We start from the raw sequence: 27,544 nt of genomic DNA, 5'->3' as shown, positions 1-27,544 counted from the left end.
TGAGGAATCATGAATTTTCATTTTTAAAAAAATTTTTTGTCTTCAATAAAAACATACCTTAAGTCTAGGTGGACAAGACTGGGACATCTTCCAACTAAGGTAGAGACATCTAGAAAAAAAATGATGGTCACTATCAAATGAGGAATCAGACAAGGATCCCTGCTGTCAATACTTCATTTCACATTGTGCTGGAAATTCAGAATGGTGCAATTAGAGTCACTCACTATTAGAGACAAAAAACAAAATTATCATCTTGGCATATAAGACTTTCTACCTGGAAAATCCAAGAGAATCATCTGAAAAACTACTGGAAATACACAGTAAGAGAACTAACTGTGTAAAATGACTGGAAAACAAACTCCTTAGCTTGTCTATGTGCCCGCAATAGCTGGCTGGAAATAGGGAAAAACAAGTCCTATTCACAATAGCAAGAAGCAAAACCAAACAGCACAATATATATAAACAAACAACATATCATAAAGGTACCACTCAAAATCAGTGGGGGAGATCATGGATTATTAAAAAATAATATGGCTACCACAACTGGAAAAAATTTACTTCTCCAGTTCAAATAAAATATCCAAATAAATTCTACATGTTAAAAACTTCCAAATGCAAAAATGAATAATTATTCATTGCATCTTGGGATAGGTAAGGAGCTTCTAAACATAAAGGGAACACTGATAATTTACTACATAAATTTTTTTTTTAATTTTTATTTATTTTGGTTGTGCTGGGTCTTCATTGAGGCATGTGGGCTCCTCTAGTTGCGGCGTGCAGGCTCTACAGCACGCAGGCTCAGTAGTTGCAGCGCGTGGGCTTAGCTGCAGCGTGTGGGATCTTGGTTCCCTGACCAGGGATTGAACCTGGCCCCCTGCATTGGAAGCGCAGAGTCTTAACCACTGGACCACGAGGGAAGCCCCCCTGTTACATACATTTTTAAAAACTCTACCATGTTAAAGCAAAACAGAACACAAGCAGAATTAAAGAGGTATCAGAAAACTGAGAATAAATGTTTCCAACAGAGTTAGTGGTCTTATTATATAAAGAGTATTAAAAAAAAAAAGGAACATAAACAGATACTTTCCAAAATATAGACAAAATAAAAATGGAGCAAGAAATGCAAAATAAAATTATTGCTTTTCTGCCATCAAATGAAAAACAAATCCTATTATAATGCCCAGAACTGATGAACTATCATAAAGTAGGTCCCCCCATATACTAAAAGTGGATATTTAATTTTATGCAGCCTTTCAGAAGACCTGATTTTTTTTTTGAGTGAACTGATCTTTTTAAAAAAAAAAGTGTTCAGGGTATTACACATTTAGCTCTTTGGCTCAGTAATTCCACTTTTAGAAAAATAATTAGAGAATGCATTAAGATATTCATTGTAGTGACAGTTACAAAAGCCCCTCCCCTGATTACTTTAATAGGTTAACCTTCATCCAATCTATGGAGCACAATGCTAATAGCAGCTATTAAAAAGCTTTTTAATAACATTTTGTGACATGAAAAAATACTCAGGGTATGTTGTATAGTGAAAACAAAACAAAATATATAAAATGCATTATAATCTCAATTTAGTTAAAACACACAAACTCATATTTACACACAAACACACACAGAAAGAAAGGGGGTTGGGGGTTGGAAGGCTGGAAGAAAATAATCCAAATGTTAACTACAGTCACCAATGATGGTAGGATCAGAGATAACTTTTCAGAATTTGGAAGAAAGTCACATGCAGTACTTTGTAATCAGAAAATGAATCAGTGTTATTTACTTTGAAAAATAGACAAATTTTACTGATGTTTGAGGTTTTTTTTTTTTTCCCTTCTCACAGCTACATCTTCAGTCCCATCCCCTCCCCTGAATCCTAGACTTGCATTTTCAACACAGCCAACACGCCCACTGGGCTATGTGATAAGCATCTCAAATTTATGCCTAAAACCAAACGCTTGATTTCTCCTCTCAATCTGCTCCTTCCCTAAAGTCTTCCCCATCTTAGTAAGTGGGAACTTCACCAATCCAGTTGCTGTAGCCAAAACCCTGGGAGTCGTACTTGACTGTTTCCTCATATCCCACATCCAATCTGTTACCAAATCCTGTTAGGTCGGCTTTCAAACTGTGTCTGAAATCGGATCACTTCTTACTTCCTCAAATGTTACCACCCTAGTCTCCAGCAGCCTTTTCCCAGCACAGCACCAGAAGGAGACTTCAAAGGTGAGTCAGATCATTTCACTCCTGCTCAAAACACTCCAATGGCTTCCCATCTTACTCAGGAAAAACAATGGAAACAGAGCTTTTGCCCTGGCTTAGAGAGCATGCCCCAGCTATCTCAGCTCCTACCACGGTCCTCCTTGCCTCCCCCCTCACTGGCTCCCAAACCGAGAGGAAAAAACCTCACACATTAATAAAGTTTGTCTATTTTAAAAAATAAATAACATTTATTGATTCATTTTCTGATTACAAAGTAGCATGTGTGACTTTCCTCCAAAGGCACTTGTTGGTCCTTAGTTCTAGAATGTTCTTTGCTTACATATCTACACAGCTCACTCCTTCACTCCTTCAGGTCTGTGCTCAAGTGTCACTTCCTCAGGGAGGCCTTCTCTTTGACCATTCCATCTGAAAAGAGCCCCCTACCCGCCACACTCCACCTAAGCACTGTGCTTTAAATTCTTCCTCCTTGCATTTTCACCTCCTTTTATCACATTTAATTCCTTGTTGATTGTCTGCCTTCCCCACCAGAATGGAAGCTTCACAAGGATGACTTTCTCCGTTCTGTTCAAGGCCACGCCTCCCAAGTCTGAACAGGGCTTTATGCATTATAGGGGCTCAATAAATTGGAATAAATTTGCCTCATTAGTCACTAAAAAATAAAGAAGCGCACAGCACAATTTTAAGTGACCCATCACCTCGCCAGCCAGCCAGCCACCCACAAAATCCACAACCAGATACAATCTTATTTTGCCACCACCTGGGAAAGAACGAAACCTTGGGGGATAAAACTGGTCAGTCTCTGTCTCCAGCCCTTGTTGAAGCCGCGGTCTTCCCTCGGTGGGAAGAGTTAGTAAACAGCAGTCCCCGCCAAGATTCCTCTTCACTGTCTCCTTCATTTCACTTGAGTTAGAAGGGATCTTAGAAACCACCTAATCTAACCTGTCATTTTAAAAGAGAGACAATTCTAGCTAGAGAAGTCCAAGTAAATCCAAGACCAAAAGCTAGGTCCTCCAAACCTCATTCAGTGCTCATCTGGGTAGAGAATGAAAACATCAACAGGCGGGCTTCCCTGGTGGCGCAGTGGTTGAGAGTCCGCCTGCCGATGCAGGGGACACGGGTTCGTGCCCCGGTCCGGGAAGATCCCACATGCCGTGGAGCGGCTGGGCCCGTGAGCCATGGCCGCTGAGCCTACGCGTCCGGAGCCTGTGCTCCGCAACACGAGAGGCCACAACAGTGAGAGGCCCGCGTACCGCAAAAAAAAAAAAAAAAAAAAAATCAACAGGCAACCATTACTGGTCTCTCATTATGTGCCAAGAATAATTCAACATCCTGTACACGTATTAACCCATTTATTCCTTACTCTAAGAGGCGGGTTCTGTTATCTCCATTTTATTGATGAGAAATGGAGGAACAGAAAGGTTGAGCAACTTGCTCAAGGCTCCCCAGTAAATGGCAGAGTGGGTACTTGACCCCAGGAGGTCTGGCACCAGGCTTGGAGCTAAAATACAAAATCTGTATTACCACCTAAACAATGAAATAGTGTGCGCCACTGCTAAAGACATCCATTTAAAAATCTTTGACTCCCACTGTATAATTAAGGAAACTAACACCTCAACTTCTACTCCGCGTCTGTGTCCTTGCCCTGAATGTGTCTAGCAAGCAGGATTTTACCACCTATGATTCCTGCCAAAACTCAGTAAAAAGGCGATTTGTTCTTTTTCGGAGGAACAAAGAAAAGGGTTTTAAGCCAAACTTGGACACAGTTTACAGCAGTCTGCCTACAGCAGAGGTTCTCGACCTTGCACCCAGAACCTTGGTTCATTACAGAAAAACTCTCAATAAAGAAGTGGGAAATTCAGATATGGGCAGAAATGTACAAAGGGCACTGTCTTCTCTTGGGGATGAAGAGGGAAGAACCAGGGGTGGGATTCACTGTGAAGAGGATGCTCACTGGTGGGAGTTTAAAATCCGTGGAAGGCAACTTGGCAATAACTATCCAAAACTTGAGAACGGAACCTAATCCCTGAGCTGGCAATTCCACTTAGAAATGCACTCAAAGGTTCACTTCTGTCCGTACCAAAGTTGTTTATAAAAGGGAAAAACTGGGCTTCCCTGGTGGCGCAGTGGTTGAGAGTCCGCCTGCCGATGCAGGGGACGCAGGTTCGTACCCCGGTCCGGGAAGATCCCACATGCCGCGGAGCGGCTGGGCCCGTGAGCCACGGCCGCTGAGCCTGTGCGTCTGGAGCCTATGCTCCGCAACGGGAGAGGCCACAACACCGACAGGCCCGCATACCGCAAAAAAAAAAAAGGGAAAAACTGCAAAGATTCTAAACATTCATTACAAGGAGATCAACTGAATAAGTTATGAATGAATCAACATAAATATATTTGATGGAATATCACACAGCCACTGAAAATGACATTTGTGTAGCGACTAAAATGGGGTTACCTGAAATAAAAACATGTTACAAAGAATTCCATACACCATGTCCCATTAAAAAAAACACTTTTTAACAGGAAAAAAGACTGGCAAAATGTTAGCGGGATTATTGATTTGTTTTTGTGTTTTTACATGTTTTGGGTATATTTGAGAATGACTATATAATACTATAACCAGACTGAAAATTGTGTTTAAAGGGAAAAAATGTAGAACAGAACATTTTTCTGTTAGACACATTCTGCAAATGTTTGGTTCAAATCTTTTTAAGTATATTAAAAACTATAATAAATAAAAACACTTATACTCAGATGAGCTGACACCACCATCAAGACACGAGGGTAGCGCTGAGGTATGTGGCTGGCTTAACTAGGCTTTGTGCAACCCACAGCCCAAGATCACGAAGGGAACTGTGAAAATGCTAAGTGAAATAAGCCAGACAGAGAAAGATAACTACTGTATGCTATCACTTATAGGAGGAATCTAAAAAATACAACAAACTAGTGAATATCACAAAAAAGAGGCAGACTCACAGATATAGAGAACAAACTAGCGGTGGCCAGTGGGGAGAAGAAGGGACAAGGGGCAATACAGGGGTAGGGGATGAAGAGGTACAAACTGTTAGGTATAAAATAAGCTACAAGGATATATTGTACAACATGGGGAATATAGCCAATATTTTATAATAACTATAAAAGTAGTATAACCTTTAAAAATTGTGAATCACTCTGTTGTATACCTGTAACTTATATATTATATATCAATTACACTTTAATAAAAAAAAAACCTTGCCATTTGCAAAAACTTATCTTTGCAAATTAAGATTCTGTCAATATTAGACAAATGAGACAAAGCATAACTGAACGTTCAGGCTTATAAAGACTTTGTCACACATCATCCCTGATTTCAAAAGTCTGTGTTTGTCTAAAAAACCTCATTGCCTTCTTAGACTGAATTGAGAGGAGTTAGTTATACATATGAAAGAGGGTTTATAAACAGGGTTTTCAACCTTGGCGCTACTGACATTTAGGACCAGATTCTTTTTGGTGTGTTATTCTGCTGTCCTGTGCCTTGTTCACCAGCATTCCTGGCTTCTACCCACCAGATGCCAGTAACACCACTGCAGCCGTGAGAGTCAAAAATGTCTCCAGACTTCGCCAAATGTCCCCTTGCAGGCAAAATTATCCCCAGTTGAGAACCACAGCTTAATACTGATCAAACGCTGCACCGATCGATTTTTATGTTGGGGTTTTAGCTAACAATTTAGTTAATGAAAAGAACTTCTTCTGCTTAAACATAAATTGCTTTAAAGGATAAAGGTTTCCACTTTCAGATTCTGGATTCCAACCCTGCTACCCACTAGCTGTTGGCATTTACCTGACCCTTCTGATCAGCCAGCTGCTACCTCATCTGAAAAATAGGAATAGGAACACATGCGCTGGATTAAATGAGACAACTTATGGAGGACCACGCCTAGGAGATGCTCGAGAAGTCAAACCTGCTGTTATTGTCGTGGCTGCTGTGGTTAAGGGGCCGGCAGCCCGGCAGGTCTTACCCGATCTCTGCAGATTCTTTCGGTACCCGCTGAGATTCAGCTGGGTGACAGTCTCTGACACGTGTGCGACAGCCACCTGCACATGCTTTTCAGTGAATTCATAGCACCAGGAGAGGTTCAGTTCATCCAATCTGCACACAAGAGGGGTGATAAGGAAAGCATGAAACCGTTACCCAGAATGAGTTCTCGACATAGCACCGCCTAAAGCTGCAAACCAAGAATATACAAAGCCGTCGATTCCTTACCATTTTCTGCACAGAACCCCTGCTCCTCTAAGCAGCTACATTCGCTCACCTGAAACTGCTTTCTCCCACCTTGTTCCAGTGTGTTCCAGAAACTTGCCAGGGGATGTGAGCCAAGGGCCTAGTGAATGCTGCCCCCTTCTGGAAGAGGAGGGAAGCGCTCTCCTCTCCTGCTCAAACCTCATTGCAGGACTAGATGGAAAAATTCTAGTCTCTATGCTTTCTTTCTCAATCACCCGGGTTGTTAGCAAACAACTACACAGTATGAGCAAGCGCCCGAGATGCTTTAAAAAACTGTTGGATGGTACCGGGGATTCCTAATAAAGAGATGCCGACATTACAAAAATCCACTTTACCTTATTGGGTCTCTGCTAACTGAGCAAATGAGGGCTTCAGAGAAAGAGTCCAACCATTAAACTATACATCCCAATCCTGGCACTGCTGAGAAAATGTAGGGCTACCATTTTATCTCATTGATAACATTCTTAGCCAAAGGCAATCTACTTTCAACAGATCATTAAGTAGAAATAAGTACAATGCTATTAGCACAGAGACCAAGAGATAGTAAAAAGGACACAGACACAGACACACACACAGTACTGGGTATTCTGTGAACCATGTCCCCCCTCACTTATTAATTTCTATAACTCTGTAACCTTATTTATATACTGATATTACTACATAATATAAAAGATGTTTTTAATGGAATCACCCAAATTCATGGTGTATTTTGCAATAACAAATTTAATCCAAACTGTTAAGTTAGGTCTACAGATACTATAGGGAAAAACGCCTGACCGTAAAGTCAGGTATAAACAGATACTGTTTGTACATATTGTTAATAAACACACTACTACATTTTCTGTATTTTAATAGTCACAGAAAAAAAAGGGATCACTACACAAGTATCCTTTGGAAACTTAATCGATTTGGCTTCTGAGTTTGGATGGAAAGTTTGGAGGGCAAAAGGCATTGCATTATCCAAATCAAGAGCTTGGAGAGTTAGGTATAGCTTAAAAATGTTCCTTGATTCTATCCTGATGTGAAACAACAGTTCTATAATCAAAATCTCAAATCTCTCCTACCTGCAACAGCTGCTCAGCAAAGTCTTCAGGGCAGATTCAGAGAATCCAGAACACCCAGAAAGGTTTAATCGCACCAAATTTGTGTTCTGAGCAAGATTGCTGGAGAAAGAAGACAAAGTCATAAGAACACCAACAAGACACTCACTCAGTCAACAAGCATGAGGCTAAGTGAGACAGTCAAAAGCACACAGGCCTCTGAGTCAGAAGTGAGTTTAAATTCACATCTTACTATCTGGATGACACCAAGCAGGACGTTTTGCCTTAGTTTATTACCATCTGTGAAATGGCAAGATCAGTACCTTTTTTGGTAGGGTTGTTAAAATTAAATGATATAATGTAATAAAGGCCTTAACAGTGCCTGGCACAGAGAGTCAGTCCACAACAAACACGGATCAATGTACTTTAAAAAACAAAAAACAACCCAGCAATGAAATAAACATTTTTCCATTTCACCCACAATTGGTAAACTTCTACTTATAAAGTCACTAGGTTCTTTCAATCTTGCCCTCTCCTCTACATTCCCAAATGCCTCATGTTAGTGAAATAGTGATTAAGAATGAGAGTTCTGGAATCATACTATATTGCCAGGTTCAAATCTTGGTTCTGCCACCTACTAACTGTGTGACTTTGGACAAGTTATTCAGCCTCTCTGTTCCTCAGTTTCCACATCTGTAAAAAGGGAACAATAAGAACATATTTCATGGGGTTGCTGTGAGGATTAAATCAGAATACCTCTAAAGAATCTAGTATCTGGCACATAGTACGTGCTCAATAAATGCTAGCTGCTATTATTATCATTATTCTATTTTTTTCCCATCAGGGGTCATCATTTCTTACCTGAATGAATACAATAGTATCTTAACTAATCTAGTTTCTTTTATGTCTGACTGAACCTCTGAGATGCCCAGTGAGTTAATTTTCTAAAATTCAACTCTGACATGTTCCTTCCATCCTTAGAACCACTCTCCTCTCTTCACCACACTTCCCTCTTCACAGCGCACAACAGAATCCAGACTTCTTCCAGCGGGGCAGGGGCCCACTCCACTATGATCTGGTCCCTGACCACCCTCACCTGTCACCTCCCTCACTGAGCCCCACGCTCCAGCAACTCCCGACCACTTCAGAGTTTAGACCCAACCAGACTGCTTCCTTCCCCATATCATGGGGAGAACTCCTACCTACGTATTTTCAATACTCAGCTTAAGAGTCACTTCCTCTGAGAAGGCTGCCTTCTCGAAATTTAATTAGGTCTCTGTGTGTTGCCGCACATTCGCCAACGCACCTAATAAACACACAGCACTGTAATTACTTGTTTCTCCCATGAATGAGGGAGGGACCATGCCTTGATTCATCCCTGTATGTCTAGAACCTAGCACGAGCCCTGGCAATATAGTTAGCATGCAAACTTTGGTTGCCTAGGTGAGTCCTGGAAAGTTTTGCGGAAGCTGGAACACTGCACTGGATATTTTCTGAGTCCATCTGGATATGGACAGGACACCCCAGGTACACTCAGGAAACAAAAGTAACAAAACAACTGCCTTTGTGACACGCTCCTGGCTGCCACTCACTTGACAATGGGATCCGAAAGCTGTAGGCCTTCTAGACTGAGATTCTGCAACTTGGAGCAGTGAGACAGAAGGCCGTGGAGGGTAGACACATCGATCACCGAGTTCGACAGGTCCACGTGCTGTACACGAAAAGGGCTGAACACAGAAGGAATAAAAAGAGGTTCCACAAGGTGGCTCACACCAGCAAATCCAGATCACATCCGACCCTTCTCCTCCCCACCTGGGCAGTCCATCACAGACAAGACCCTAAATACTCATTTCAAATATTAGCTATAGTTTTGGTCATAAAATAAGTTGCTACTAGCTAATTTCCACACTCGTTTGTTTTAAAATTCAAAAGCATTTTTGCCAAGTCCAGGTGTTGTGCCAATATAGTCCCACGTAGAAAATTAATTAATGGGCACCGTGAGAAGGAGCTGGATGTGGATGACAAAAAGGTTATGCCGGGCTTCCCTGGTGGCTCAGTGGCTGAGAGTCCGCCTGCCGATGCAAGGGACACGGGTTCGTGCCCTTGCACGGTCTGCGAAGACCGCACATGCCGCAGAGCGGCTGGGCCCGTGAGCCATGGCCGCTGTGCGTCCGGAGCCTGTGCTCTGTAGTGGGAGGGGCCCCGACAGTGAGAGGCCCGCGTACCGCAAAAAAAAAAAAAAAAAAAAAAAAAAGTCACACCAAAAGAGGACCTTGTTTTTCCGGATGCAAATTTGTCCACAATAGGATCAGAAACTCAAGAGTAACAAAGCCTGAAAGGATGCCTCACATTTTTTCTTGATCAGAAATGGGCAGTGGGGAAATAGCTAGGCTGCCTTGCATCTGTTGGTGAGGGCTCTGCTTGGCTCCTGCCTCATGGGACTCTGGACACCCATCTACTGAGGACCCCAAGTACATCTAAGACCCTGGGAAGAGCCCAAGAGCAACCCTGCGTTAAAATGGGAATGATGTCACTGAAACCTCTGCCATGTCATAGGGCCTCTGCCATGTCATAGGGCCTACAGCCGAATATAGGAAAAAAGACATTTTGATCTGTTTTCCATCCCAAGATTTTCCAGGAATTTTCCTTTCTTACCTGAAACGTTCAACAAACGGTTGGTCCATAAACGATCGTGGGCAGCGGAAGGCAACCACCCCTCGAGACAGCAGCCGACCAACCACATCTGGGTGGAGGTTTCTGCCCGTGAGGTCTAAGGTCTGCCAGAGAGACTCGTCAAACCTGGGGAAGAGGAGGTGCTGTGCTTGGTAAGCCGGGACACTGGTTACTGGAGGCCCTCGACACCGTTACTAACGTGAGGACACGGCCACTAAATTGCCTTGAAGCAAATTCCGAAGGCATCTTTGTTTTTGACTACAGAATTACCTATGATATTTTTAAGGCATTATTGACTAGCTCTTGGTCCTATCACGCATAAGCTTTTATCTTCCTCTTTATATGGATTTCCAATTTAGCTGGTTCAATGCTATCAGGTGCAATGCAATGATCTAGAACCAGAGAATACAATTGCAGGATTCAAATCAATTCGATAACTTTAAAAATGATTGTTCGAATCACTCAACTGATTATCGAACGAGTAGATAGGTTCAAAACGGCCCAAATGATCCCACTTGCCATTTTTGTGAAGCATGAACAGGCTACCTCTATTACCCTAACGAACGTGTAAATGTACCTAAAAGAAGGAAAGTTTTTACAACTTTATTATGAGACATAGTTATCAGACATCTATTAGGAAAAAGTCATAGTTCAGCTCTGTTTTACAATACCTTAAAAGCTTAAAATATATATACATATATGCACAAAAATATAGGTATATACATATGAACTAATGGGAAGGAAAAAGGTAAAAATATTTAGATTTTAGATAGTGTTTCTGAAGCAAAAACGAGGTGCCAAAATGTACGAAACAACACGACAAAGCTTTAATACCCAGAGATTAATTCAATTTAACAAAAACGTGAGATCAAGCCCATGAGGAGACATTTTAAATATCCACAAGAATTTTACTTTTTAATACTGCTTGCAGACCACTGGCTAGAGCTTCGAAATAATTCTATACAAATTGTCAACATGTTATTCAACCTCTATTATTAAGAAGGCAGGACTGCAGTGCCTGGCATATAACAAGTGCCTAATAAATGTCAGTTATAAATTTTATGACAGTTGAAATGAAGATTAATAGACCCTGCATGGAGAAGACAGCTGGCGGAAAAAGAAAATCAAGATGGGGTCACTTGGGCAGGGATAAGTGAAAGTCAACCACCGTTTACCTGCTCCAGTATTCCAGGTGTGCAGACCTCTCTGTGGCTCTTCTAAGCAGATACAGTCAGCCCTCCCTGTCCACAGGTTCTGCATTCGCGGATTCAAGCAACCACACATCCCCGGATACAGAGACAGACTGTCCTACGCCATTTTATATAAGGGACTTGAGCATCTGTGGATTTTGGTATCCACAGGAGGTCCTGGAACCAATACCCAAAGGATACCAAGGGACGACTGTAGCCCACTCCTGTAAATACCTAGAGTGTCTTATTTCCAGCACACCCGTGAATAGGAAGGGTAGGGGCTCCTGCTGTCTCACAACGAGAGTCCTAGATGTGTGGAGGGAGAGGAGAGACAGATGGCCTTTAAGCACAAAGCGAAGCATGGCCAGAGGTTAATGGGTAGGAGAAAAGGTGAAGATGGAAAGGCAGTCATTTCCTCCCCGCTTCTGGCCCGTCACTGCCATCCCAGCTCACCAAGACTCCCCCTGTGCAGCTCACCGTCCACACTTGAAAAGTGCTGCCCCTGAACCAACAAAAACCCCAACAACTGTCGGCTGCCACGCGCTGAACGTTTCTATGAGCTGAGCACTGCCCTGGCATCTTTATACCGCATCCTCACAGCGGCGCTGTCCTGAAGGTACCGTCACCCCCATTTAATATATGGGGGGGGACTGAAGCTCAGAAGTGTCAAGAACCTCGCTCAGGTTCCCCCAAAGCCTAAGTGGCAGAGGCTGGCTTTCCACTCAGGTCTAATGCCAGAGCCTCGAGTTCTCTCTCACTGCACTCACTGCCCAGCCCAGCCAGTGGGTGGGCAGCAGCTATGCCTTCGCGCACGCCCATCACTCCCCTCACTCTCAGTACGTTGCCCAATAAACACGGGCTACACTGAATACAGGGAAAGGAGGTTTTCAGAAATGGGGTAAGTCACTTCCGGTAGCTCCCTCCCTTCACTCTGAAATAAGACACTGATTTTAATGAAAGGGAGAAGATACCTAGTTTGCTTTGTGCTGCTATATTTTTCTTGGTTTTCTATTTCACCAGACCCAAATGAATAAATAAATAACCCTTCTTTTCTCCTCATCCACATACAGCAGAAGGGGGTGAAAAATACTTACGCTAGATGATACCATCTCTTACAAACACTGGAGACTTTCAGAAGTTCAGGGAGGCACAGACAGGAGAAGATTCCTAAGAGCAGCTCGTCTGGAAGGGAGTCCCATGAAACACCTTTGAGGGGGAAAAAAAAAGAAAAAGTGTCTTCCCATCACCATTCTTTTGCCCTGTCAAGTCTACTGAGCCTTTTCATGCACTTCAAGCATATACAACACGTTGCTTAAACAGGGGAATTTAATGTTAAATGAATTCCTCATCCTCACAAATGCTTTTCTGTTTACCCACTGTCTATGTACCCTGAAGTGGGTACCATACTTTTTCAGCAAAGGAGAAAAGAGAATATCAAGAATACTTTTCATGGGCTTCCCCGGTGGCACAGTGGTTGAGAGTCCGCCTGCCGATGCAGGCAACGCGGGTTCGTGCCCCAGTCTGGGAGGATCCCACGTGCCGTGGAGCGGCTGGGCCCGTGAGCCATGGCCGCTGAGCCTGCACGTCCGGAGCCTGTGCTCCGCAACGGGAGAGGCCACAACAGTGAGAGGCCCGCATACCGCAAAAAAAAAAAAAAAAAAAAAAAAAAAAAAAGAATACTTTTCATAACATTCTTCTCTTCAGTGCCCACCAGCCAGTCTTAGGCAAGAACGATACTGACAGTGGTTCACAGCAAGTCCCACGCCGCTCAGATCTCACACAGCAATGTCTAAGACATCACGATGCTTTTGGTTGCTAAGGAACGCCTCACTTCTCTCTGAAGTGGATTCGGTGGTGGATTTATCAAGTAGTGACCTTATTTAAAAGGCAAAACGAACCTTCCTCCCTCTTCTTTCAGGTTTACAGAAAGCACTCAGAAGTCAATTTACCTAAAAGTGCAATATCAAAAAGGTGTTCTCATCTATTAATTCAACAAATACGTACTGAGCACTTAACTCTGACGCCAGGGATCGTTTCAGGTGTTGGAGCGAAAGCAGAAAACAAGACAGACAGAATACTTTTTCATGGAACTTACATTCCGGCGGGAGAAAACGATCATATGATACTAGATGATACGCTAAAAATTGTTCAATATGTTAAAAAGTACATGATATGTTAAAATTGATTAGTGCTATGCAGAAAACTTACCTGGGATAGAGGACAGGATGGGGAATACGGGGGCCAGTTTTCAAAGTCTGAGCACAGTGGCCAGGCAAGACCTTACCGAGCCGGTGATCACCGAGCAAAGGCTGAACAGAGAGGGGGCCAGCCTTGTGAGTCTCTGGGGTGTGTCTGAGGTGCAGGAACAGCATGTCTGTTTTAAGGAACAGCAAGGAGGCCAGTGTAGAACAGAGTGAACAAGTTGTGGGAATGATGGAAGAGGTCAGAGGGGTGGGGCGGGGCCGGGTCAGGCAGGACTGGAGGAGCCTCAGCTTTGACTCTGAAGGGGGTTCTGAGCACAGGAATGACGGCATCTCACGGAGGTTTTAAAAGGATCACTCTGGCTGCTGTGTGCAGAATAAACTGGAGGGAGAAAAAGGTGGATGCAGGAAAACCAGTTTTCTTAGTCTTATAAAAGCAAACTCTAAACAGCTATTCAACAAGTATTAAACTCTCACATATGAATGTACAGATTAACCCACAAGATCGGGTTAACATGACAATGGCCTAGAAGGAAATAAGTGTGCACCAAAGAAATGCTGAGTGATTTAGATTAGATTAGAGTGGTTAGATGAGTTCAATAACTTGCCTTCTCAGTCTCTCTCTACCTCCAATCCATCTGCTACACCAATTCCAGTGCTATCCTCTCCTCTCTGTGATGGTTAATTTTAGTATCAACTTGACTGGGTCAGGGGGTGCCCAGATATTTTGGTTGAACACTATTCTGGGTGTCTCTGTGAGGGTGTTTCAGGATGAGATGAACATTCGATCAATGGACTGAGAAAAGCAGATTGCCTTCCCCAGCTGTGGGCTTGCCTCATCCAATCCAAGGCCAGGTTAGACCAAAAGGCTGATGAACGGAGAACTGTCTCTCTCTCCTGTCTCTGAGCTGGGACCTGGGTCTCCTCCTGCCTTCAGACCTGGATTGAAACTTGTACCATCTGCTCTGCGGGGTCTCAGGTCTTTGGGACTGAAGATCTTGGGACTTTTCAGCTTCCAGGACTGCGCAAGCCAATCCCTTATTAATAAATCTCCCTACATCTCCTATTTGTTCAGTGTCACTGGAGAACCCTAACACTCCCACCTCCCCATTTAAAAGGTGTCAGTATTTACTGAACACGGACATTACACCAGGCTCTGTGGAGAACACGATGGAGAGCTGGAGAGAGCATGGAGGAGAGTGATAAACGTGGCAGTCCAACTCTTTTCTCCTATTCCTGGGCAATCTTTTGAAAACGTCCATGCCCGTCCCTCAATGAGACCCTTCAGTGGTGTCCCTTGAATATTCAGCCTAAAGTCTATACTGCTTAGCATGAAATTCAAAGCTTTCTGGCAGTGCCCCACTTATTTTTCTAGGTTCGTTATCTAGAAATATGCTCCAGTCATTTGGAGCTACTTGGAATTCTCAGAATGAGTCATCCTTCGTCACATCTCAATGCCTCTGTACATGCTGTGCCCGCCCCCGACTGCTGTTAATTTAACATCAAGTGGCCATTAATGCCCCAACTCCTATGGACGGCCTCCCATGACATCACCAAGAACAGGTGGCTTTTTAAACCACGATTTCATTATTTGCTTACTCACCTGTGTAGGCCCCCACAAGGCCATGGGTTCTTGAGAATGAGAACCCGATTTTTTTTCTTTTTTTAAACAGTCTTTGTATTCTAAGGACACAATGTCTGATACATTCATCCATTCATATATTTATTGAACATGTACTATATGCTGGGATCTGTTCTACAGACAAAGATGAACAAGGCATGGCCTGCTCAGTCTTTCAGAGACAGATAAATAAACAGGAAATTCCAAGCAAGTATCACCATGGGCTGCAGTAGGGTTCAGGGTGCTGTGCTGTGCAGGGTATGGGGGTGGAGCAGTGGTCAGGGAAGTAGCCTCTATGGAAACATGAGGAGGAGAGATGCAGCTGCTCAATGAACCCCTGCCCCTCCCTCTCTAGAGAATAAAATAAAGGACTGACTGAGGCTCTGAAACCTAGGGGCAGATGGAGGAAGGCAGATAGATCGTCCATGCTGAGCCTGGACCATGTTCTGGGCAGGTAGCTCCAACAAACCTCCATCACTGCCACACAGCTCCTGGTCCAAGGTCAGTGTGGACAGAGCTTCTCCAACAGGGCTCCTGTCCTGCTCCCCAAACTGGAGAAAAGTTTTTCTTCCATTAACTCTTCTTAACTCCCTGACCTCTGCTGCTTCTTGCGTATACAGATCAGATGCTGGCATTTCATTCGGCAAAAAAAATCACACACTTAGTCACTTCGAACCTAACATGTTGAGATTTTTACTATGATCTGCACAGACCATCCTGACACCACGTGCTTGACCCCCGCCACAAGTGTAAGGACTACTGGATTGAGGAAGGAGCACAGCGTCGACTGGAATTCGACTACGTTGCCTCCAAGACTACGAACCTTAGGCAAGTTACTCAATCCCTCTGGGGCTCGGTTTCTTCATCTGTAGGAATGGGAATCAGAAGGTTTATCTTGCAAAGTTGTTCACTATGAAGATTAAATAACTTATGACAAGAGGTTAAGCAGCGAAGAGTCAAACTTTTTCTTTCTTGCCTCTACTCCTCTCCTTTCTCCATAAAATCTGTACATTTTCCTCTTGTAACCTTTTCTTTTCAATGTTGCTTGAATGTTCACCTACGTGAAAACACCCACGGTGGGAGTAGGGTTTGGACAAGGGCTGCCTGGTATGATTTACTGAGACCCCCAAACTGTCTTCTACCCAAGTTTGGGATCCCCAGAAGCAGATCCTGAGAACATGAACTAAAGTAGTTTATTTGGGAAGTGATCTCAAAAGTACTGGAAAGAGTGAGGCGAGACATGGAAGGGCAGGAAGCCAATTTGGGTATGTGAATAAGCAGATTACCGCTATGGGCAACTGGGTTTCAAATCTGCAGGGCACTCCAGGGAAGCATATGGCACCTGCCCCAGAGTGGTCCCAGCCAAGGGCACAGGTGCTGGGGCATTAACCCACCAACTGCTGTCAGTCATTGGTTGGCGGCTTCTGGGAAAGGGCAGGAATGTTGACTGCCTAGCACCTCTGCCCAGAGAAAGCCCTCAAACACAGTGTCATCTACATGGAGGAGAAAGCCTTCGGCATAAAAGGGAATGGTGACCTTCAAGGAGCTATGGATGGGGCACCAAAATGTCTACCAAAGATGGTGAGGAAAGGAAATAGGGAAGCTAGTTGTGAAGTGTAGGGCAGGAGAAATAAAGAAAGTAATGAACTTGATGCTTCCCATTTTATTAGAAAGACATAAGAAATCAAGAACAATTAGAATATGAGATCAGTCATTCACATGCTAGAAGGAAAATGTGGCAAGCGATGAATGCAGATGTTTCCCGAGGACAGCAAAGCCAGGCAATGAAGCCACACAAGTAAGCTAAGTCTAGAATTAGGAGGGCTTTGCACTGCAACGTCCATCTTCACCTGCCCAGCTCCTAGCCATCCTTCAGACCTCAGCTTAAGTGTCACTCTCTCAGAGGAGCATTCCCAGGTCACCGCCACAGCCCCCATACCCAGATTTGCACATCTAGCACCCAGCACAATACCTGACACGTAACAGGCATTCACTAAATCATTGCTCAATGCGTTATACCTTTTACTCCCCCTTCACGCAAACTGTGAATGTGCTAATTCTGTATCTGTGTGACCGGTTAACCTTCCTTAACCGATTAACTGCTACACCTGGTGCCTAGGACAAACCTGGCGATGAACATTAGAAAGTACTCAACTGATATTACACAAAGGAATGACTGACACCCAAGAGAAGAATGCTGGCTTTATTTTATAGACAGGCAAGACTGTCGGCCTCTTAGGACCAGTTTCCTCATTTGTAAAATGACAAGGCTGGACCAAGGCTCCACTTCGATATACATTCCTGGGTGACTGACTAATGCACGGGTGTGTAAGCACAGTCCCTGCCTGGCGGCCTCAGTGGGAGACAAACTAATAGACAAAAACATAACCTGACGTTTAAAACTGCCATTTACCGAGAGCCCTAAAACGTCTCAGACGTTTATTAATGCACACTGATTCTAATGTGTCAGTGTCCTAAGTTGTAGTATCCCGTTTTATAGATGAGGAAACTTGTCTTAGTGGGGTTATTAATTAACCTCACCAAGGTGCTATCAACGATTAGGTGGCAGAGCTAAGAGGCCAACGTGGGTCTCTTCTGTCTGTTTCCAAACCCCACATCCTGAGGTGAAGGCACAGAGCCACAGAGGAGGATGTCTGAAGGCTGGCCAGGTGGTACGGGGCACAGTACCTGCAAAGGAATGGCACGGTCCTGTAGGTGTTTGGGGGGGATGAGGCTAAGGACAGAAACCCGGGGACACAGGTAGTGTCCTCTGCCAGTCTTGGAGGTGGGGGGGAGGGGCTTCACGAGAAGATGTAACTGTGACTAAAGGGACAGGTCACACAATCAGCAAATGGCAGACTGGGAATCCAAACCCAGGTCTGACTCCAAATCCTGCCCTCTTTCTACCCTAGGATTCTCTCTCCTATTCTGAGTACTTAATTTTCTACAAGTTTTTTACAAGGTGAGAATTAAATCTGACTTGCTACAGAAAAAGGAATCTATCAGGGCTTGGGAGGGAGGGGAGAGCGGAGAGGGAAGTAAGACAAAGATGCCGGGTCAGCGAGCAGATGGAAGGCGCGATGGCCAAGAAAATGCACAGCCTCGGCAAGCAGCCAAGTCCCCAGGGCTCCATGGAGCCGATCACAGGACCGCACTGACGCTGATTCTAGGGCCCCTGGTAGGGGTGAAGGCCAGGGGGCGGGACAGGGGGCGCTTCACAGCCTGAAACTGGGTGCTGTTCCAGCTGAAGAGGCAGCGTCTGTCTTCATGTAGCTGCCCCCGGGGCTGGTATCCAGGCTTGGGATATGCTTAATCTAATTTTACTTCCCATATTTAATTCTCAAAACATCGACCATCTGTTTCCTGGATTCCTGACTACACTGCTGCCTGGTCTGTCTGCCCAGAGAGGATGAGAAAGTCCAGAGCGAGTCTTTCTTCCACTCACCTCTTCTAAACCCTCCAAGGCTGCACACCAGACCTGCACAGTAAGGAGAAGAATCAACCCCACGGACTCTAGTCTTCAACGACATGGAAGCAGTTCAACATACTTCGGAGCCTTGAAAGGTGAAAACTGGCCAGATTCACAAACTTGTGAGTCACCACCCTCAGCCACCAGTATCACCACTTATTCCTCCGGTGTAAAGCCAGCTGTCCACTTCTGTAACCTCATCACCTCCCATCCTCTTGAAGTCCTCTGGAAACAGTGCTTGTTGAAGAGTTTTCGATGCATTAGGACTTTGCAGTATAGCTCACACCTTACTCGACATGTTTATTTCCTGGAACATCACCTATACTCAGATGCAAATTCAAACTCCAAAGTCATCTCAGTCTTTGATCCTTAAAGCCACCCGTCTCTTTAAGCACAGATAAACAATTATACGTGAAGGATAAGCAGGTACAGGTATTCACATCTACTGTTTTCTGGGGTTTTTGTTTGTTTGTTGTTTTTTAAGGGTGGAGGCTCACCTCATGTTCATGCTTTTGCTAGCTTGTTTTAAGTATTAACAACTCATGCTTCCTTTCTGGGAAACTACAAACAGATTCTGCCATCCGGGATGAGGTTTCCTTCCTCTTCCTACAAATCATTAAGAGAAACACTAGACCATGCTAGCTCTTGGTATTTTGGGTTTTTTATTTTTAATTTTTGGCTGGCTAGACAAAACTGAAAAAAGCAAAACAGGAAAAAACTAAAACTGGGGTCCTCGATGACCCCTCTCAACCCCATATTTCTATGCTCAACCCTGGGATGTGCGAAGAGTAACTAAGAAACCATGGAAATTGGGATCTGGAGAATTAGGTACAGGGTACAAGCTCTAGGAGAGCAGGATCTTTGGTCCATTATGTTCACTGCTGGATCCCCAATCTCTAGAACAATGCTCCATCAACATTTGCTGAATGAATGAAAGGAAGCTAGAGGGCAAAGAAAAGGTTCTTGGGAGGGTCCTGTAAAGGCTCTTTCAGAGCTGAGTTTTGGGAGCTGTGGGCTGAGATTCATTGGTGAGTCATGAGATCAATTTATTTGACGAGCATTGTTTTGAAAGAATGGAATGGAAGAGCATAGGAAATACCTTAGTAAGGAGAAATCTAGTTTTGTGAAATTTTGGTTCCAGATACACACCCAGCATTGCAATGTAAAATATATTTCTTACTGGTTATTAAAAAACAAAAAGGAAAGAAAGAAAGGGAGAGAAAGGAGGAAAAACGTTTGCCTGGGGATATTGAAAAGCAGATTCCCAGGCTCAAGGCAGGACTTCTGGGATCAGAATCTCTGGAATTTTGCACTTTGAACATGTTCCCTTGGGGATACCAGCAGGCTCTAAACTTTGGAGTCTCCAGTCTGAAAACCACTGTGGGGCTTGGAATCTGAAGCAGTTTAACAGCCACGGGAGAGCTGATCAACAAATCAGTTCAAGAGCGTTTCCATGGCTGTGCCCTGTTTGGGAGGTCGGGGGTGGAGAGATGGGGGGTGCAGAAGACGGGGGACCAGGACAGGCATTTAACAACCATGAATAAGATGCAGTTGTTCTCCTTCTGTCCATTACTGACCTCATCACTGGGCCATTTCCTCCTCCCGACTCCTTCTACACACTCACCCCAAAGGTCAAGCAGACCTGTCCTGGTATGGGTTGGCCACAACGTTTTCGTCTCCCAAACTAAACAGATGAAGAGGATTTAGTCACCAGATGTGAGCCTGGCTTGGGGCCGGCAGAAAAGAGAGACTGCCGAGTGAAGAACCAAGAACAACTCACACAGCCCAGGGCCACTGTCATCAGATAGCAACGGAAAGCAGGTGTGGCCTGTTCCAGCCGAATCCTGCAGCGCTCTTAGCCACCTGTCCCGACAACTGCAGACAAAACTCGCTTGCATGATGATCCAGCACCACTGGAGGCCCAGGGGGAACCCTCTACACCAGCTGTCCCTCACCCTGCATCCTGGCTCTAACCCTCCCCCTCCACACCAATTAACCAATCTCTCCTGTGCGTAATTCCACGCACAGACACAGCATAGAACTGGTTTCCCTCCCTGCCTCTCTCTTAGGTCACAACAAACATAAAACTCACGATTTTCTTTCTCTTACTTCAGATAAATATATATTTTTGAAGTCAATTTTAACAGCCTAGACTCAGTGACTGGACCATTTCCAGATCCTTCTCTCTTTTCTCAGAGCCTCCGCTTTGCTGAGTAGAAGGAGGAAGCGTGTCTACGTCCAGTTGGCATCATCATGGAAGCTTTGGGTCATTCTGGCACAAGGGGCTCCCTCCCTCTGGCCTCCTAGAGCATCTGCTGCCTGAACCACTCAGCAGCTGCTAGTGCGTGAGCTGCCATCTTTTGCTGTGAGCTTCTCTTACTATGTATTCTCTTTTCTCCTCAACTTGACTTGCAATTTCCTAGAAGACGGCAGCCATCCCTTGATCTTCTGTCTTGTTTCCATAATGCCTTGCTTTAAAAATGTCATTTGTATTTCCACCCGTGTGTGAATGTGGAAGGACACACAGCAATCACTCCATGTCAGAAGCTATCAGCACTAAAGTCATCAAAAGCTGCTCATCTTAGCAGGAAGTGTCTTTCACCACATTTGGTTAGTCAAGCACCAAATTGCTCGTGCTGCATTCCAGACACTAAAAATAGCAGTGACATTCAATTTTGAAGCAAAAAGATCTACGTGAACAGGGTCAGGCAAACAGGATTAAGGACGAAAGACAAGTGAAGTAGCCTCTCAACTGGGTGTCATTTTGTCCACCAAATTAACTGGATTTACTTGTTGAGTGTTATGTGCAGGCAGCATGCTAAGGGCTCTATGTATACTCTTTCATCTAATCTTCACAGTAACCCATGAAGTGGGTATTACTATTCCATTTCACAAAGAAATTGAGGAACAGATAGCTCAAACAACTTCCCAAGGTTGGTAAACAGCACAACTGGGATTCGAAGCCAGATGTGCCTGACTTCACCATGATCCTTCACTGCCTTTCTAATTAATCCAACACCAAATATAGAAAAGGTCAAAAGCCAAAAAAACAGATTTTTTTTTTTTTTTAAAGCAAGCGAGCAACCAACCAACCCATCAACCGTCCTCAAAGAAAGCCAGATGGGGGAATTCAGGAATATACTTATTTTACCTTGGCTCTGCTAGACTTCATCTTTATTTCTTGACTCTGTCTCTTCTTCTCCATCATGACCCACCCAATTTCAGTTTAGACTATGATAACCTCTTCTACAGACAATTTCAAATCTCCTAAGTCTGTCCACTCTAATGTCAGGATCTATCCAGAAGCTGACGGCTGCTTATACTACTCCCACACCTCTCGACAAGTCTCTAAGCTTTTACCCTCAACTCCCCAAAGTTTAGTCTCATCACATCAGTGTGTCCTTTTAAAAGGTCACATCACAACTCTGCTCAATAGCACCTCTAGCCCGTCTCCCACTACTCTCCCCTTTGCTCATCCACTCTGGGAACATGGCTTCCTTATTGTTCCTTGAACAAACATAACCTTCCTCTGCCCCAGGGTCTTTGCACTAGCTGCTCCCTCTGCTTGGGGCTCTCTTCTCCAAGATACTTGCATGGCACATTCCTTCATCTCCTTTAAGCCTTTGTTTAAAGTTCACTGTCCAAGCGAGGCATTCCCTTAATACCCTACAAACCAGCTTCCCGCCCCAGGACCTCCAATCCCTCTTGGCTTGTTCTATTTTTGTTTTTAGCCATAGCACTTATTCTCGTATACTACACACCAGACTTATGTTTACTGCATCCTCTCTCTAGAACAGAAGCTCCATGAGGGTAGAAATGCTTTGTGTTGCTCACTGCTGTATCCCCAGCACCTAGAACAATGCCTAGCACACAGAATGTGCTCAGCAAATATTTGCTGAATTAATGTTTTACATGGCTTGCCAGCAGGAAAAACTGATAACCCCGGGTCAATGCACTATGTTTACCTTATGGGCTTTGAGTACTCCCGGGGCTCTGATCCACTCTGGGAGGCATTTATTCACCTGCTTGAGAAGCCTGGGAACTGGGAGCTATTAAGAGCAGAATGATGTGGTGAGTTCTACATTTTAATCAGTTCACTCTAGCTCTGGGGGATGGATCTGGGGAGGTTAAGGCTGGAATTATGAGCCCATTCCAGTAATCAGGCAAGAGATGATGAGAGCCTGAGAAATATTTAGGAGACAAGAGGGAAAGATTCAATGATTGGTTGGATGTTGGGGGATGGTGGGAATCTGACTAACCTTCGGGTTTGGGGGTTGGGGAACTGAACAGATAACACGGTTAGTAATGAAGACAGAGCATACAGAAGAATCTCACTTGGGAATGGACCTGGGAAGATAAGTCTCCTCCCCTTAGTTCAACATTCACTTTAGCAGACCCTTGACAAATAACTAAAGTGATTACGGCAAAAAGCTCAACCAGGGCTACAGAGCAGCAGAATATAAACAAAAAGAATCCTAGAGGATCATCGCTTTGTTCCCAGTTGTCAGTGGCAGTCAGCTGGCCTTTGACCAGGCAGAGTCCCTCCTAAAGAAAGAGTATGGAGTGTCTTTTCATGGGTTAAAAGTTGGTCGTGCCCCTTAAGAGATACACATACCAACATTTCTGTAAACTTCAGAGACAATGAGTTGTCCCATTTCTTTGGAAAATAACTTCAGAATTCAGCAATTTTAAAAGGGCCCCATCCTAAAGGCCCCTGAACAAAGGTTTACCAACAAAATAGTTTAATCCACCACTTACTGGACTGATAGTTTTACCCTCATACCTTACCTGGAAAGTTCTCTCGATTTAGCTTAGGTCTGCGGACAATCACAAAGTCCTTGTCATTCCCTTTGCTCTTTAGCCGTTTTCGTGGGGGGCTCTGCGGGTGGCCCAGGTTTGAAAGCAGTTCCTGGGGGATGTTCTCACTGTCCACCTCCTCCTTCTCCAGGGCGGAGACCCCCATGCCTGAAAGCAGTTCAGAAGTCTTGCTAGAATCCCATCCCCACGTGAAGCTGGTGGTAACGTTGCTACTCTGGTCGGGAATCTCCTGGAGGTGTTTCCTGCAGAAACGCACAATAGCCCCACGTTCCTTTCAAAAACACACCCGTAAATAATTCCAAGGTAGGCCTAAAGGAAGCTGCAAGTTACTCATTGCAGAAAACTTTCACAGCAGCTAACTAAATTGCATTTCTACGCGCCGGCGGTGAGTTCCCAAGAATAAAAGAGAAAATAACCGAACAAATCGAACACTTCGAAAAGTCTTTTCGATTTACGATCATGCAGAAGGCCTCAAGAATTTCTTAAAGTGGAAGGAACAGACAAGGAAAGAGGGAGGGCAATCATACAGTGATTGAAAACAGCAGCCGGAAAGCCCAATAAGGGAAGCCAAATAAAATCGCACGCTGATCACCGCGCTAAAGCATCCACCCATCCACGTTTTCCCAAAGAAGAGGCCAAGCAACCATTCACATTACAGCATTACTAACAATATTAGCAAGTAGCAAAATTCGCGGCCTAAAGGAATTAAGACGGTCCATTCATGTCTGCCCCTTTTTGCAATCGGTTTACCTGTGCATGGCGTCCGCAGGTTCGGGAGTTTTAAATGCGTGCATTAATTGCAGAGGTGCCCGCCTCCTGGATTCCCGCTTTGGCGCGCGGCGGCGCACTGCGTGCGGCTCCTGCCCCCAGCAGCTAGACCCGCGAACTCTATCAACGTTCCATCCCCGCCGCGCGCGCAGAATTCTTCTGCCCGCTCTCCTCCGCGGCCGCCGTCTGCTGCCCCGCTGCCTGCTGGGAATTGTAGTTTCTGCCCTGCCTGGTAGTGCGGCTGCCTCGCTACTACTTCGTTTCCTTATAGCTTTGCCCGCCTTCAGGATACCCACAACCCCCCGCGGCTACGGGACCGGACGGCCCACAGGGTAGGCGGGGAAGCGGAAGCGGGCGGTTCTCGGGCTGACTGGGAAATGTCAGCTGCTTGATTGGCGTCGGGTTTTCCTTTCCTCGGAACCCGCAGGCCTTCAGGTGACCGCCACCGCCGTCGCCAGGGAGCGTGGGTCCCAGACCCTGGACGGCTGTGGCGGACGCGGGGTTTCCCGGTCTTTCTGGAGGCTGTCCGGCGAGATCGGGCGGTGAGCCTGAGGGGGAGAGCGTGAGGCACTTTGGGGTCTGGGGCGGAGCGCGGGCGGAGAGAGAGGGACCCCGGAGACCCAGAGAGGCCGCCGCCGCGGGGCCCACGTCCCCGGAGTGGAGGCGGTGACCCGCTCCGCCGGCCAGGTGAGAGGTTGCGGCCGCGGGCGTCACACCTGCTCTCCCCGCTGCCCGGAGCTGCGTTCTCCACCGGGGAGAGGGCGGCCCTTAGCACTAGGTCTGTGGACAGGATCCCTTCTTCATCTGTAAAATAGGCACTGTGGCAAGCGACGCTTATTTCACAGGCTTGGAGTCGGGGTCAAATCGGATAACGCGTGTGAAAGCGCTTTGTAGACGAAAACGCGGTTCAGAAGAGAGGCGGCGGTTTAATTTTAGGGCAGCAGGAGATCACGGTGGTTCCTGTGTGCAGTGGCAACGCTGAGCATCCCCTTGCAGCCTCGAGAAGGTTCATACATGCTAACATGAGAACAAATAAGGTGAGTAATTGTTTGCAAAGGGCTTTCAGTGCAACACTAGGCGCTGCCAGCAAAGCCATTCGGTTGCTCACTCTCAACCAGCTTCTTTCTGTTTGCCTCGCCTCCTGAAAGCACGCTGCTTTTAGCCTCTGTCCGCGGAGAAGAGTTTGGAGCTGGTTGGAGTAGAGAGAGTGGCATACTCCGGGTAGGATGACCGTGCGAAATGCATTATGCAAACTGTACTGTAACTGTGACCCTGGGAAAGCGGTGGAAGAGAGATAGGGGAATAGCTTCCACCCCTAATAAAAATGGAGAGGATGTATAAGGTTCAGAAGTAAGCAACCCAGCGTCATAAATATATTAGAATATTACTTAAGTATGCTGTGTACCATGCCTTTTTATTTCTTTTTTTTTTTTTTAAAAAAGCTTCGATTTACACTGGAATTAAACCTCCCTTGCTTGGGTACGTGCTTGTTTCAGACTTGATGCTTAGCTTGAAAAATAACCACTACTTTAAAAAATTAATTGAGGGGCTTTAAAAAAAATTTCTTTAAAAAAGAAAAAGCTTCGATTTACACTGGAATTAAACCTCCCTTGTTTGGGTACGTGCTTGTTTCAGGCTTGATGCTTAGCTTGAAAAATAACCACCTTTTGACAGAGGAAAGCATTCATGAACCTTTAGTTTGTTCCTGAAACTAGGTGAAATTGGTGTAAAGAAGGGATCTGTTCACAGATTGAGTCTGATTGAAACCAGATGAAGAATATGAGGCTGAATGTTCACAATTCATTAAACTAATGTTACCTGGAAAATACTTTTAAATGCAGTGTTCTGATTTTTTACATAAAGTGACCTTTAAGCAGTTACCTTCGCTTGAAATCTACATCCTTTTCCCTTAAAATTGCAACTCAGAGGAAATATTTTTAACATAAAAAAGTTAGTCTCCTTCAGGAAAGTGAACAAGACAGAGGGCGCTTATAAGCTAATGAAGGAGAAAGAACAAACAAGAAAAAAATATTTAAAATATTTGAGAATAAACAAAGTTTTGAGGTATAAAGTAATTGGGAGAGGCCACTTTAGATAGAGGTCTTATAGATAGGAAGTTCTAACAGATGGGATGATTCTAAATTTAAAGATAAGAAATATCCTCATACTAGGATTTAGCCTGAGAGCTAGGGAACATTTCTAGTTTTCAGAATACTTGGAATGTCTGAATTAGTGGGCACAAGGTCCTTTATAGGACTTCAGAGAGAGCCTGTCAACTTGGAAAATCAAAGTCTTCAAATTGTAGAATAGATATTTCACTAACAGTTTGCTCTGGCAGCAAAAATAGCATACTAAAATGGGAATAATTTTTTTCTGCATTCCTTCTAATAATGGCTGTTCTCTTAATATAGTAAGTAAAAGTTTAACTTGGTAAATTGGTACTTTAATATAAGGAATTGTGTCCATTGAAGACTTGAGATTACCAGCTACATAGAGGTTGCTGTTTGGTCTTTTCAAGAACTGCATTATGATTGCTACTGATGTGGATTATTTTGTTTTCCTGATTAATTTTATTCTTTTAATCTACTCAGCACACCCCATGTCCCATTTTAGTGAGAGAGGTATACCATATTTCTAGAAGTAGAATTACTAGATCAGTATCTAGGACAAATCAATTACATTTTTTTTTATGTCTGCAAATGACATTAGAGTAATTTCTAGTACTCTTTAGAAGTTTCAGATAGAGTACAAAGTGAGTTTGTAAATTGGGAAAATGTTTCTCATACAAGAGGCAAGAGCATAGTTAGTTACAGCGTATTCAATATTAGGGCATAGGACAGGCCAAAAAGGACTAGAAATTACATTCAGCTATAAGCTATGTATATAGCTTATATGTATATATATATTCAGTAGTATATTATTGTTCTTTTTGAAAATCAAATGTGACAAAAGAGATTCTATTTAAATAGAAGTGTGATGTGCTTTTTCCTTAGTTCCATCATAGCATGAAGTAAATCTTAAGATTTGTTAGTGTTTTTTTATGTTATTTAGCTTAGGTGAACAAAAGACTAAGAACAGTTACATAGCAAGAAGTTTTTATCTGCTAATCAAGTTTCAAAAGATTCCTTTTCCCTCAATTAGTTTTATTTTTATTTATTTATTTTTAATTTATTATTTATTTAGTTAGTTTTGGCTGCATTGGGTCTTTGTTGCTGCACGCGGGCTTTCTCTAGTTGCGGCGAGCGGGGGCTACTCTTTGTTGCGGTGCGTGGGCTTTTCCTTGCGGTGGCTT

The 27,544-nt window shown here is 44.3% G+C and overlaps 2 protein-coding genes across 9 annotated transcripts in view; one reads left to right on the top strand and one right to left on the bottom strand.

The window, feature by feature from the left end:
* The window catches only part of SKP2 (S-phase kinase associated protein 2), a 71,857-nt gene extending 47,446 nt beyond the window's left edge, over positions 1-24,411 (bottom strand). For 3 of the 4 annotated variants that reach the window (XR_002175357.3, XM_019930148.3, XM_019930149.3), the window contains exons 1-8: positions 24,235-24,411; positions 23,455-23,726; positions 12,470-12,581; positions 10,168-10,311; positions 9,105-9,239; positions 7,537-7,635; positions 6,210-6,340; positions 58-109 (exon numbers count right to left, since the gene is read on the bottom strand). Coding sequence is in view for 3 of the 4 variants with exons in the window: in XM_019930148.3 (XP_019785707.1) it covers positions 58-109; positions 6,210-6,340; positions 7,537-7,635; positions 9,105-9,239; positions 10,168-10,311; positions 12,470-12,581; positions 23,455-23,726; positions 24,235-24,278 (989 nt within the window). In the remaining variant the exon portion in view is untranslated. The remainder of the gene's footprint in view (positions 1-57; positions 110-6,209; positions 6,341-7,536; positions 7,636-9,104; positions 9,240-10,167; positions 10,312-12,469; positions 12,582-23,454; positions 23,727-24,234) is intronic. The other variant, XM_004313933.4, reaches the window with a different exon arrangement.
* Positions 24,412-24,598: 187 nt separating this feature from the next.
* LMBRD2 (LMBR1 domain containing 2) overlaps positions 24,599-27,544 on the top strand; it is a 55,091-nt gene continuing 52,145 nt past the window's right edge. For 2 of the 5 annotated variants that reach the window (XM_019930153.3, XM_019930152.3), the window contains exons 1-2: positions 24,599-24,794; positions 25,098-25,289. The gene's annotated coding sequence lies outside the window, so the exon portion shown is untranslated. The other 3 variants (XM_019930150.3, XM_073802055.1, XM_019930151.3) reach the window with 3 other exon arrangements.

The sequence above is a fragment of the Tursiops truncatus genome, chromosome 3 (genome assembly GCF_011762595.2).
Source record: "Tursiops truncatus isolate mTurTru1 chromosome 3, mTurTru1.mat.Y, whole genome shotgun sequence".
NCBI classification, from domain to species: Eukaryota; Metazoa; Chordata; class Mammalia; order Artiodactyla; family Delphinidae; genus Tursiops; species Tursiops truncatus.
The sequence above is the reverse complement of the archived record's forward strand: the minus strand, read 5'-3'. Positions and strand labels throughout refer to the sequence as shown.